Genomic DNA, 12147 nt, shown 5'->3' with positions numbered 1-12147 from the left:
GTGGGCTCACTCGCTTCCCTGGCCCAGTGTCAGCCTTGGGTGAAGGAGGCGTAGCTGGGTTGGTCGCCTGTCTGGGTGCCACGGAGCTGTCCTCCCCAGCCCTATGTCTCGAAGGCTTTGCTCTGCTTCCTCACTAAGCCACCCCTTTGTCTCCGGCCTGTTTGGTCTTTTCCTGATGCCTTCATCTTGTCCCCAAGGCCTGGTCTCACGTCTCAGAGCACCTGCTGCCTTCGGAGCCTGCTGTCCCCTGGAGGCTTTGTCATGGAGATCGTGGCAGGAGCACATCTCTCCCCTCAGCATCTGTGCTGCCCTGGGCCCCAGAACTGCTCTTCTTGGGGACAAGTCCATGAACCCCCCTCCCCCACCATCCCACGCTGCCCGCAGACTCAGAGTCTCAGGTGGGAAGGGGCTGAAGCAGCGAGGGGTCCTGGCCACCCAGCCAGGACTGGAGCCTCCCGGCAGCACAGACAGGCCCTGTGTGCGTATCTCCTCCTCCTCAGGCTCCTCTTGGTCTGCATCCCACTGTCCCCTAGCCCCAGCTCTCTGAGCTCCCAGGATCTGGGACCTGGCCCCCTCTACGCCATGCAGTTGGAGTCGTGGCTGCTGCCCGCAGCCTGAACTCAGTTCCTTGCTGGCTGTCCCCTCCACCGTGCTTCCTAGGGTCCTGCTCCCCTCCTAGGGACCTTCTGTCCTGGGAAGATGTTGGATTCCCACACTCACTGTCCACTGGCATGCCTGGGGCATATTTTTTGTCTCAGGGAAGGACATGTTCCATGCGTGTTTTCATTTGGGGATGGATAGAGATCTGTGTTCCAGGAGACATTTCATAGGTGCCTCCTGTGGCTTTCAAGTCCACAACCCAGGGTCCAGCACCCAGCTCTGCCACTCGGAGCTGCGTTCCCCAAGCCTCTCAGGTGGCTTTGGTTAAATGCACTCTGCAGATGGAGAGCCGGTGGCTCAGCGAGGTTAGGGACCCTCCCCTGGGGCTCAGAGCTAGGAAGTGACTGGAGCTGGCATTTAAATCCACATGGTTCTTGCCTTCAGAGCTCCTGGCTGTTCCCTGCCTTTGTCACTCTCATCAGTCAACTCCCAAAAGGCCGTGTACTGAGAGCCGTGGTGTGCAGCTCTCCTGCCTGCCTCGTTCGGCTCCCAGAGTTTTCACATCTTTCCTTCTCCAATCCTTTGAAGAAGCAGCTCCTGCTCCTTTGTTAGCTCCCTGTCAGAGAGGCTGTTCCCCTCCACTCGCGGCGATCTGATTTCATCACCTGTTCCCTGCAGTGCCCTGGCCCCACTTCACAGACGGGGAAGCAGGGCCCCAGGAAGGCGGCAACTTGCCTGGAGACACTCAGAGAAGCCAGGATCAGAACTGTCCCTCGCCCCAGTCGTGGCTTATTAATTATGTCCCCACTGGAGTCTCGTGTTGAATTGATTCGACTTAATCGGACTGGGCACGTCCTGGTTCTGAGCTTATTTTTTTAATTGGCTCTTTTTCCAAGGCCTGGCTGAGAGCAGGGTTTGTGCCGACACAGTCATCCCGCTGTGACGCGCTCCCTGGGGCGGCATGGCAGCTGTGGGGCAGCCCGAGGAGAACCTCTGCCCTGCTGAGAAGCGGCAGGAGGACTCCAAAGCGAGCTGCAGTTCCTGGGGTCCTGCTGAGGTTTAAAGTCTGCAGCAAGTCTTTCCAGATGCTGTTGAGGGAAGTCTGCCTGTGGCAGGCGAACCCATAAAGACACAGTCATTCGATTCATTAGGTGCCAGAGCTACATCTAACGTGGATTTTGAAAAAGACAAGACAATCGGACAGTTCTTCTCTTGGCCTGTAGGTGGTCCCTCTGGGGCTCCTGGTCCCACTTTCACCAGGAGGCCTGTGAACCTCTCTTGTTCCCGAAGCATCTTTTTATAAAGCTTTGACATGGACTAGTAACCTTTGCCTCACTCACAGTTACACTGGCAGTTGCAAAATGATGGATCCACACATGGATCCGGGCAGTGCATGATTGGAACTGAGACATGCACGCAGCAGGGAATGGCAGCATTCAAGCGGCTGAAGATCAGGACCAGCGGTCGGCCACACCAGCTGAGAGTGAAATCCTCAAGCCAGTGCCAGAACACGTTCTCCAGCTGTGGAAGCAGAAATCCCCTTAGTGGGAAACAAAGATTCTCATTCCTCCTGGCAACACAGCTCTTTAAAATGCAGGTAGTAACTAACTGTTCCATCGCACTTAACAGCTGACAAAGCACTTTCAAGCACATCGCTTCACAGAGTTGTCGTGGCCGCTCTGCAAGATAGATGTTTCCTATTTGCATAAGGGAACGGAAGCTCAGAGCAGTTAACAGTGTCTCTGGGGTCACACAACTAGTAAGAGGCTGGCAGGGTTTTTTAAATAAGAGTTTTATTGAGATGTAATTCACAGACCATAAAACTCACCTTTTTATTAAGATTCATTTTTTATTTGTAAGAGTTACTGAGAGAGAGAGAGAGAGAGAGAGAGAGATCTTCCATCTGCTGGTTCACTCCCCAGAGGGCCACAATGGCCAGGGCTGGGCAAGGCCCAAGCTGGGGAGCCAGGAGCTTCATCCGGGTCTCCCATGTGAGTACAGGGGCCCAGGCACTTGGGCCATCTTCTGCTGTTTTTCCCAGGTGCACCAGCAGGGAGCTGGATCAGAAGTGGAGCAGCCGGGACCTGAAGTGGTACCCAAATGGGATGTCGATGTCGCAGGCAGCGGCCTGCCATGCCACAGAACTGGTCCCAAAACTCACCTTTATGAAGGTGAATGAACTTGTACTTTTTAGAATGTTTACAAATCTGTGGCTGTTGCCACTCTCCAATTCCTTACATTTCTCATCATCCCCCAAAGAAATCCCATACCTGTTAGCAGTGCCCCCTCAATGCCTGCTCACCACATTCCCCAGCATCCACTAACCTGTGCTGCCTCCGTGACACTGTGTGTTCTGGACGTAGCATGGGAGTGGAATCGTACAACGTGTGACCTGATGACTCTGATTTCTTTCACTTGGCCTAACAGTTTGAAGATTCATCCATGTTACGGCAGGTGGCAACGCTTCCTCTGCTTGCTTCCTGTGGATGGCTGAGGAAACATCCACACGGAGATCCATCACGTTTGGTTGATATCTTCATCATTTGATACTTTCTACTTTGAAGCTATTCAGATAATATTGCTGTGAACATAGGTGTACAAATATAAGATTTATTTTATTTATCTGAAAGAGTGACAGAGAGAGACCTTGAATACACTGGTTTACTCTGCCAAATAGCCACAATTGCCTGTCTGGGCCAGGCTGAAGCCAGGAACCAAGAACCTCATCTGGGCCTCCCACATGCGTGGTAGGAGCCCAAAAACTTGGGCCATCTTTTGTTGCCTTCCCAGGCACGTCAGCAGTGAGCCAGTTTGGAAGTGGAGCAGTGGGGATTACAGCTACCGCTCTGAGATTGGATGCAGGCCACGGGCAGCGTCTTAATCAGCTGGCCGCCGCGCCAGCCCTGGCCGTCTGATGACTCTGTGTGTAATTTCTGGAGGAGCCTTCATACCGTTCTGCACGTGGCTGCAGCATTTTGCCCTTCCCATCAGCAGAGCAGCAGGGTTTCAGTTTCTCCACATTCTCACCAAAACCTTTTTCACTTTCTTTTTATTTTGTTTTATTGGCAGAGAGAGACAGACAGGCAGACAGATAAACAGAAAAAATGAAAGAGCTCCCATCTCCTGGTGTACTCCCACAAGTGCCCAAAAGGGCTGGGACTGGGCCAGCCCCTAACTGGGCAGTAGGAACTCAATCCAGGTCCCCCGTGTGGGTGGCAGGGACCCAACTTTGGGCCATCACTGTTGCCTCCCAGGATCTGCATTAGCGGGAAGCTGGAACTGGGGCGGAACTGGGACTGAAACCTGTTTTCTGCTATGGGATGCAGTGTCTTCACTACTAGACCAAGCTCCCCACCCGCATTCAGTTTCTTGATGGCATTGTTTGAAGCACAGATTCTTGTAATTTTGAGGAAGGCTGATTTCTCTTTGCTTCTCTTCTCTTTTTTTTTTTTTTTTTTTTTTGCTTGCGCTTTTGATGTCGTCTCTAAGAAACCATTGTCTAATCCAGAATCACAAAGATCTACTCATTTTTTTAAAAAAAAATTTATCCATTTATTTGAGAGCTTGAGCCACAGACAGAGGGAGAGACAGAGAGAGGTCTTCCATCCTCTGGCCCACTCCCCAAATGGCTGCAATGACCAAGGCCAGGCCAGCCAGGAGCTTCCTCTGGGTCTCCTTCATGGGCTCCAGGGCCCAAGGGCTTGGGCTATCCTCCGCTGCTTTCCCAGGCCACTGCAGAGAGCTGGATTGGAAGAGGAGCAGCCGGGACACTCAGGTGGGCTCAGCCCACCAAGCCACAGTGTCAGCCCCTACTCGTATATTTTCTTGGAGCAGTTTCGCATGTCAGCTCTCGCATCTAGGTCTCTAACCCATTTTGAGTTAGTCTTTGTGTGTGGTGTGAGGGAAGGACCCACCTTCATGCTTTGACATTTGCCCCAGCACCCGTTGTTGAAAGACCACTCTTTCCCCCATTGGATTTTTCTCGGCACCCTCGTCGGACTCAACTCACTGTAAATGCAGGGTTTATTTCTGGACTCTCACTGTGTTCACTTTATCTCTGTGTCCATTAAGCAAGATTTTAATCCAGGCTTATGCTTCCCAGTCACGCGTGTCTTCCCTTCTGAGGATTCCGTTAGAGCTCTCCTGTGGTATCCCAGACGGGAGTGTTTGCAGGAGTGCCACAGGCTTGAAGGTGCAGAACACAGCTGGGAGGCAATAGAATCCGAGGTCTGTGCCTCCTGATGGATGGCCTGTGTGGCTGCTCGTCCCCTGACTCTGACAGCTGTCTTGCCCGGTGGTCCCCAGTCTCCCTCTGTCTGGTAGGAAAGGGCCTTGCTGGGAGGGTGGAGGCTTCTGGGGTGGGAGAGAAGTACTGCTTCCCGGCACACCTCGCCCAGATTCGGGACTGAAGGGCTTGTGAGTTAGATGGGCGCTGTTTCGTAGATGCTGGTAGCAGACACGAGACTCTCGGGCCAGAGACAGAACCTTCAGTACTCACACACAGCCAGCAGCATGAGCACCAGCATTTGGTCCTGGTTCCCCTTGTCCCTTAAGTCTCAAGGGGCAGTGGGAGGGGTCCACATGGGTGCTGTGTGTGCAGTAGGGCTGGGATGCAGCTGCAGAACACTGGACCAAGGGGGGCTGGGCGAGCAGCGAGCACTGTAGCACACAAGCCAGTCCCAGGTGCTGGCTGTGGCCACGCTATGGCCCCTTGACCCTCTGAGTTGTCCATGAGACCACCTTCAGAAACCCTCTCTCTCGGGCGATGGAGAAGCTTTGTGGTCTGGCACACTCCAGTAACAATGTTCAGGGATGCTTGGGGCCCGTGACCAGGGTAGAAGCGATGACCGTGAGTCATGGGTGCCCTGGAACCCTACAACAGTGGTGGGGGGACTTCACAGGCAGGGAATGTAGCTTGCTCAGAGCCACACCGAAAGGCCGAGCCTGGAACCCAAGCTTTCTAACTACTAGTCTCGTGCTTTTCCCACCTCCCTCTCTGCCCCTGGGGGTTCTGTGGGGGACACCTGAAACGCATGCAGCAGATAGGCCTCACCGAGAAGAGTGGGGACCACAGAAGTGGGACAGCCTTTCACTCTGCTTTGCCTCTGCCTGTTGGTGTCTGTAGCCTGGGTGTCATGGCAGATGAGGAGGACGGGGTGCCCACGGCCAGCTTGTCAGATTTGGTGGCACAAGTGGGACTGGGGAGGTTGCAGCAGGTCCGCAGTGGGATGGACATACGGTTTGTCACATTGAAGGGCCCAGGGAAGGGCTGGGTGCGTGAACTGTGGAGCTTCGTGTGGAAGGAAGCGCTCACCTCCTGCACCTGTGCAGCCCTGCCCTCCCCCCCCCCCAGCCGTGTTGCTCTGCCCTTCTCCCTGCCCCCAGCCTCCAGGCCCCCTCCCAGTCCTCACACCCGCAGCTCCCACCCCCTCCAAGAAGCCCCTTCACAGCCCCCTTCCTGACTCCTCAGCCCCCACGCACCGCCCTCTGCACTGTGGCTCAAGGCCAGCGCTCACTCAGCAGCGGGAAAATCTGCTCTCTCAGCTGCTTCCCTGCCTGTGGCTTCCCCCTGCCCCTCGCCTGTGGGCTCCCCAGGTGGCCCCACTCTGGCCGGCTGCAGAGCCTGTGCTGCTGTTGGTCTGGGTGCACGGGGCAGGCTGGGAGGGGCTCAGAGAGGCCAGGGTAGGGCTTGCGGCAGGCAGGTGGGGTGGGTGGGGGCTGTGCTGGAGACACAGGTGGCCCCGGAGCTCCTCCTCACTGGGTGCTGTTCTGTTTCTCCCCTTCCCTCTGCATCCCCAGCTCTTCCCGCGCCCGCTGCAGAGCCTGTCCAGGAAGATCGTGCGCTCCAAGATGAACAGCACCCTGGTCGGAGTGTTCACCATCACCCTGGTGTTCCTGTCGGCTTTTGTCAACATGGTGGGCGGCCCCCTGGTCCCCTCAGCGCCTCTCCAGCCCTGGGCGGGGGCAGGGGGCTCAAACCAGTGCCCAGTGGGGTGGGCAGGGAGGGTTTCCCTGGATGTTCCTGTGCGTTTTTCACCGTGGCTCTGGGGTCAGCTTTGACTGGAACCAGCCTTTAGTTCCTCACTGCCGAGGCTGGAGGCGCCAGGAAGAGCCCCGAGGCAGGCCAGAGGGTGCACTGCCCAGGGCCGCCTCAGCTGGGGGACGCGTCTTCAGCATGTTTCTTTCCAGTTCCTCTTTTGCCGCTGGTCAGTGTCCGGCCGCACCTGAGACACAGGGTGCACAGGCGTCTACTCTGCCTGCCCCCCAGGGGCTGACCCCCTCCTTGCTGCCCTCCTCTCTGTCCCCAGTTCATGTGCAACTCCAAGGACCTGCTGGGCTGCTTGGCGGCAGAGCATAACATCAGCGTGATCCATGTCAACGCGTGCCACGTGTTGGAGTCGGCCTTCAACTACAGCCTGGGCAACGAGCAGGGCTTCTGCGGCAGCTCCAGGCCCAACTGCAACTTCCCCGAGGTACCACCAGGGGGCGCGTCGCCTTTTGCTGCTCTGAGACCCCCTTGCCTCTTCCCTTCTGGCCTCTCCCTGCACTGCCAGAAGCTAGGAGAGCCAGAGCGGCATCCCCAGCGTAGCAGGGATCCTGACGATAGTGCAGCTGTTAGTTACAGATCATGCCTGCCGTGTGCAGGCTCCATGCTACGTGCTGTGTGCGCACGTGCCCATGAAGTCCTCACAGCAGCCCCGGGACAAAGAGATGTAGAACCTGATGCACAGAAAGGCTAAGTAAGTTGCCCCGGGGTCACACAGCTGGTAAGTGGTAGAACCAATGCTCTCACCCTAGTTGTCGGAATCCAAACCCAAGGAGAAAACTTTGTGGACCCTCAGCATCTGCAGCAGACCCAATCCCACCTCAGGAACACTGTCTGAGACCCCCAGCTGTTAGGGTCCGAGAGCAAAGGGAGCCCACCCTCAAGGCACTGCTGTGATGAACTTCACCTGCTCCAAGTGCACGGTTCCGTAGCATCCAGATTTCTAAAGCCATCAGCATGATCTAATTTTAGAACATTTCCATGACCCCAAAACAAATTTTGCTGCTACAGGCATTTGGGATGAAAAACTAACGTGGAGGATCCTTATTCTGGGAATGGCTGGTATTACGCATCTGCATGTGATACACGGGGGGCGTCATTGGCATTGCTGGATGGGAGGGGGCACAGTTTGTTGGGGAGCAGCAGGGCCAGGCTCCCAGTGTGGCATCTGCTCGGGGCAGTGGGCCACTCCCACACCGCCAGCTCCCTGCCCGTGTGAGATCTGTAGGATAGCAGCAGTCTCTGCCGCTCTCTGGGGAAATTTGTGTGTCTGTCCAGGTCCCAGAGAGCCGTGACTCACAGCAAGGTCAGAACTGCAGCCACGGGTCACCAGGAGCTGGCACCACCTGGCTGCTTCCCCCAGTCTACAGCTGAGGCAGAAAGCCCAGAGTGGGGGGGCTCTGCCAGGGCTCCCCTGGACCGTGTTCCTCTCCCATGTCCCTGGACCGACTCACAGGCGCCAGCCTCTGCTCACTGTCGCATGTGGCTGAGAGCCCATGGACAGGACATGGCTGCTGCTTCCCACGGGCCTTTGCAGCATGCACGGGCTGGTTCCAGATTCACGCATGCCCCTCAGTGGCAGCTCCCTCGCCAGGAGAAGTAGAGGCGTAGAGAGAAGAGGATGCTTCTGGCCTCTCCCTTGGGGGTGGAGGGTGGTGCTGGCCTGCAGCTCTGGGCACAGCCCGGCTGGGTCCCAGGCTGTGCTGCTGCTGCAGGCCCTGTTGGTGCGGAACTGGGGCTGCCCCACCCCCGTGCTGCCCCTTATTCAGCCACAGACCCCCTCCTGGGTGTCGGGGCCCCTGTTCGGAGAGGCCCTCCATGGTGATCTTGAGGGTCGCTTCCCCAGTTCCAAGGACAGGTAGCTGGGCTCTGGGCTGAATCACCTGGGAATGCCCTCCTGACCCCTCTCTGCCCCAATTCTTGGAGGCAGGTCCCTTCTCCCCGGTCTGTAGTCTCTCACTTGATTTCTAAAGGGCTGGGGAGGCAGAGCGCCCAGTGCAGGAGCTGCACCCATTGCCAGCCACTGCCATTTGGCTCCCAGCCCAAGGCAGGAACAGTGAACAGTGAGTAAGAATCTGGAAGCCCCCCGAGAAACAGTGGTGCTGAATGTGTTGGGAAGAACCAAGTAACAGAAGCCGGTGTGTCTAGCATTCCCACCGGGGCATCGCAGGGCAGGAAGCGGCCTCTGGGATCAGCTGGTTTGGAGGCTGAGCTCAGAGGCACTGCAACTTTGGGGGCCCATGTGTTTGGGGTTGCAGGGTTGTGCAGATTTGCAAAGGTGGCTTCACACCCCAAGAGGAGTTGGGACCACAGTAAAGTTTCCACAGCCACACGTGGGGATGGTCGCAGGAGGCGGGATGAAGAGGACAGCATCCCATCCGTTAGCTCGGGGCGGTTCTGCCCTGGCCCCCGGGAGTCGTGAGAACACGGCAGCCCTGAAAGGCTTTAGGGCTTTGGGTTCCAGAGGTACGCCCCACAGGTTCTGAGGGGGCCGTGCCCTGCCCCAAGTGGCTTCATCTCATGTGGTCTTTGCCAGGAGCCCACACGACAGGAAGTTTGCAGACAGGGAAACTGAGGCTGGGAGAGGGTTGAGTAAATGGCCCAAGACACACAGCCAGACCCCAGCAGATCAGATGTGAGGCCCTGGTTGGGCTGTACCGCCTGCTCTGGCCAGAGCCACCTGGAGCCACGTGTGCTGGTTCCCGGTCCAGCTCTCGGCTCCATAGCACAGCATTGGCAGGTTAGCATCAGCAGGAGCATCCCCACACCGGCTTCGCCTGGGCCTGCTCGGGCTGCGGGGGCGCTGGGGCTGGCCACCTGGCTGACAGCCACCCGCCGTCTGTCTCCGCAGTACTTCACCTACAGCGTGCTGCTCAGCCTGCTGGCCTGCTCCGTGTTCCTGCAGATCAGCTGCATCGGGAAGCTGGTGCTCATGCTGGCCATCGAGCTCACCTACGTGCTCATCGTCGAGGTGCCCCGGGTCACGCTCTTTGACAATGCCGACCTGCTGGTCACCGCCAACGCCATGTACGTCGCCCCTGCCCCAGCCACCCCGGCACACACACACACACACACACAGTGGGTCTGGGGCTCCCGGGACAGGGGTAGGGGACAGGAAGAGCCGGAAGCTTGGGATCTGGGCACTGCAGGCAGCCTGCTCCCAGCCTGGCCCCCTGGGCACAGCACGGAGGGGGCCTGTGTCTCGCCCTCCTGCCTCCGCCCTTGGTGGTGGGTGGCCTCAGGGCAAACAAGCTTCTTGCCTTTCCGCCTCTAGTTTGCCCCTCCCTGCAGACCCCAGGCCTCAGTGAGCCATTCCTTGCTGGTCCCGGGCAGCCCAAGAGAGGCTGTTTTGTGCCTGCAGCGTCTCAAGGTCCAGCAAGCTGTACGCAGGGCAGGGTCTGTGGGGAGGGACACCTTTGCTGTTGACGGATCTGCGTCCGGCCTGCAGCCCAGCTGCACCTGCAGATGCATCCTCCCGTCCTGTCCAAGCGGCCAGCACAGCAAGCAGGCCCAGCTGGCAAGGGCGGGGTGGTTTCTGCACTGCTCCAAGGCCCCTGGCCTGGTCATCTTGCAACAGAGGGCAGATGTCCAAGGGAGGAGAGCTGTAGTTGTGGGTCAAGTTTGAATCTCTGCCTCAGACACGTTTGGAAGTAATGCCCACTGCTGCAAAGTCTACACAGAGTGACGATACAGGAGTGAGTACCTGAGCAGTGAAGTCACCACGTGGGGTGTGACTGCACCACATCCGTAGTGGAGCGCCCGGGGCTGAGTCCGGCTACTTCCCTTCCTGTCCAGCTTCCCGCTCATTGCATCCTGGGAGGCACTGATCTTGGCTCAGGTTTCAGCCAGCTACATGGGAGACCCGGACTGAGTTCTGTGCTCTTGGGTTTGGCCAAGCCAGAGCTGGCTGTTGTGGGCATTTGGGTTGTGAACCAGCAGATGAAAGACCTTTCTCTCTTTCTCTCTCTCTCTCTCTCTCTCTTCTCTCTCTCTCTCTTCTCTCTCCCCTCTCTGTCTCCCGCCCACCATGTGTTTCTGTCTCCCTGTCTATAAAAGAAAATGAAGATAAATACACTTTAAAAGAATTTTACAAAATAATAAAATGCTTCATATGTACTACCCTTCCCATCACGCCCCTCACACACAAATGGACCAGGAAGTGCAAAATGCTGTACGTGACAGAATGCGCATCCAGCCATCTTTGCATCTATCCATCTGTTCACCTATGCATTCGTTCAAAAACAGTTTCCAAGGACCTATGTGTGCCAGGCAGCCGAGGCACACCTGTGAGTAGAGCAGAGGGTGCTCCTTTCCTGTGAAGGAAAGACGGAGGTGCAAGGAGGCATCTGAGACAGGTCCAAGAGCTTCTCAGCAGGTGAATGGGGCTAGGGACACCAGACAGGAAGACACCGCACCCCTGGGAAGGGTGCAGAGAAGGTCTGAGACTGTTGTTTTTATTTACGTATTTCCATTGTATTTGAAAGGCAGAGAGACAGAGAGAGAGTGAGCTTGGGAGAGAGAGGAAAAGAAAAATCCTCCATCTACTGATTCAATGCCTAAACGCCCACAACAGCCCAGGCTGTGTCAGGCTGAAGCCAGAAGCCCAGAACTCAACCTGGGTCTGTCCCGTGGGTGGCAGGGGTCCAAGTGCTTGGGCTGCCTCCCAGGATGCGCGTTCGTGGGAAGCTGGATCAGAGGTGGTAGAGCAAGGGCTGGACGCAGGTGCTCCGGGTGTCCCAGGGAGCGAGCCTCACTGCACATGCTGGGAATCAGGGCTGGAGCAGGGAACTCCACCCTTCTGTGCCTGCTCCTCCCGGTCCACCGCAGGAGTTGGCAGTAGAGAAGGGAGGTCCTTGCTGGGCCGGGGGAGACCCTGCCCTGGCTGTAGGGCAGCCCTGTCCAGTACATCCATAATGCAAGCTATGTATGTGATCTAAAACGTTCTAGTAGCTGTATTAAAAAGGCAAAAAAATACAATTAACTGAGTAACATTTTACTTCACCAGCACATCCAAAGCATGATCTCTTTAATATGCGATCATTGTAAAATAATTACTAACGGATCACGTCCCCTTTTTCATACTGATCATTCAAAACCTGAGGCACAGTTTGCAGTCTTGCGTAGTTTTAGCCCCCCTCCCCTCCCCACCGGCCACGTTTTAAGGCCACTCTGGACAGCCCAGTGCAGTGCTTCTCCTCTGTGCCCCAGGCTGTCAGCAAAGGGCTGGAGGAGGGGTGGGCGGGGAGGAGCAGGCTCCCACCCAGGTAGACGTGCTGAGAAGGCGGGAGGGAGGGGCAGGTGATCCGTGGTCTGGGTGATGAGATGCTGTCTGGGCCTTGCTGTCTGCAGGGGTCCTTAGGGTGTGGAGGGGGGCGGGGGAGCAGAAGGGGCAGTAGTAGTGGGGGCGGCGTGCAGACAGCTGCCCTGAGCCATCCTCCCAACTTCCCTTCACAGAGACATCAGCAACAATGGGACCTCCCAGTGGTGAGTAGATGCTCCTG

The 12147-nt window shown here is 56.9% G+C and overlaps 1 protein-coding gene across 1 annotated transcript in view; it reads left to right on the top strand.

Annotated features, from left to right (window-relative positions):
- Window positions 1-12147, top strand: part of ADCY5 (adenylate cyclase 5) — a 161756-nt gene that overhangs the window by 135143 nt on the left and 14466 nt on the right. The window contains exons 13-16 of the mRNA XM_062208927.1: window positions 6400-6516; window positions 6909-7073; window positions 9498-9673; window positions 12101-12130. Coding sequence (XP_062064911.1) covers window positions 6400-6516; window positions 6909-7073; window positions 9498-9673; window positions 12101-12130 — 488 coding nt within the window. The remainder of the gene's footprint in view (window positions 1-6399; window positions 6517-6908; window positions 7074-9497; window positions 9674-12100; window positions 12131-12147) is intronic.

This window comes from Lepus europaeus, chromosome 2 (genome assembly GCF_033115175.1).
Source record: "Lepus europaeus isolate LE1 chromosome 2, mLepTim1.pri, whole genome shotgun sequence".
Taxonomy (NCBI): Eukaryota; Metazoa; Chordata; class Mammalia; order Lagomorpha; family Leporidae; genus Lepus; species Lepus europaeus.
Note: the sequence above shows the minus strand (reverse complement) of the source record. Positions and strands in the feature narration are given on the sequence as shown.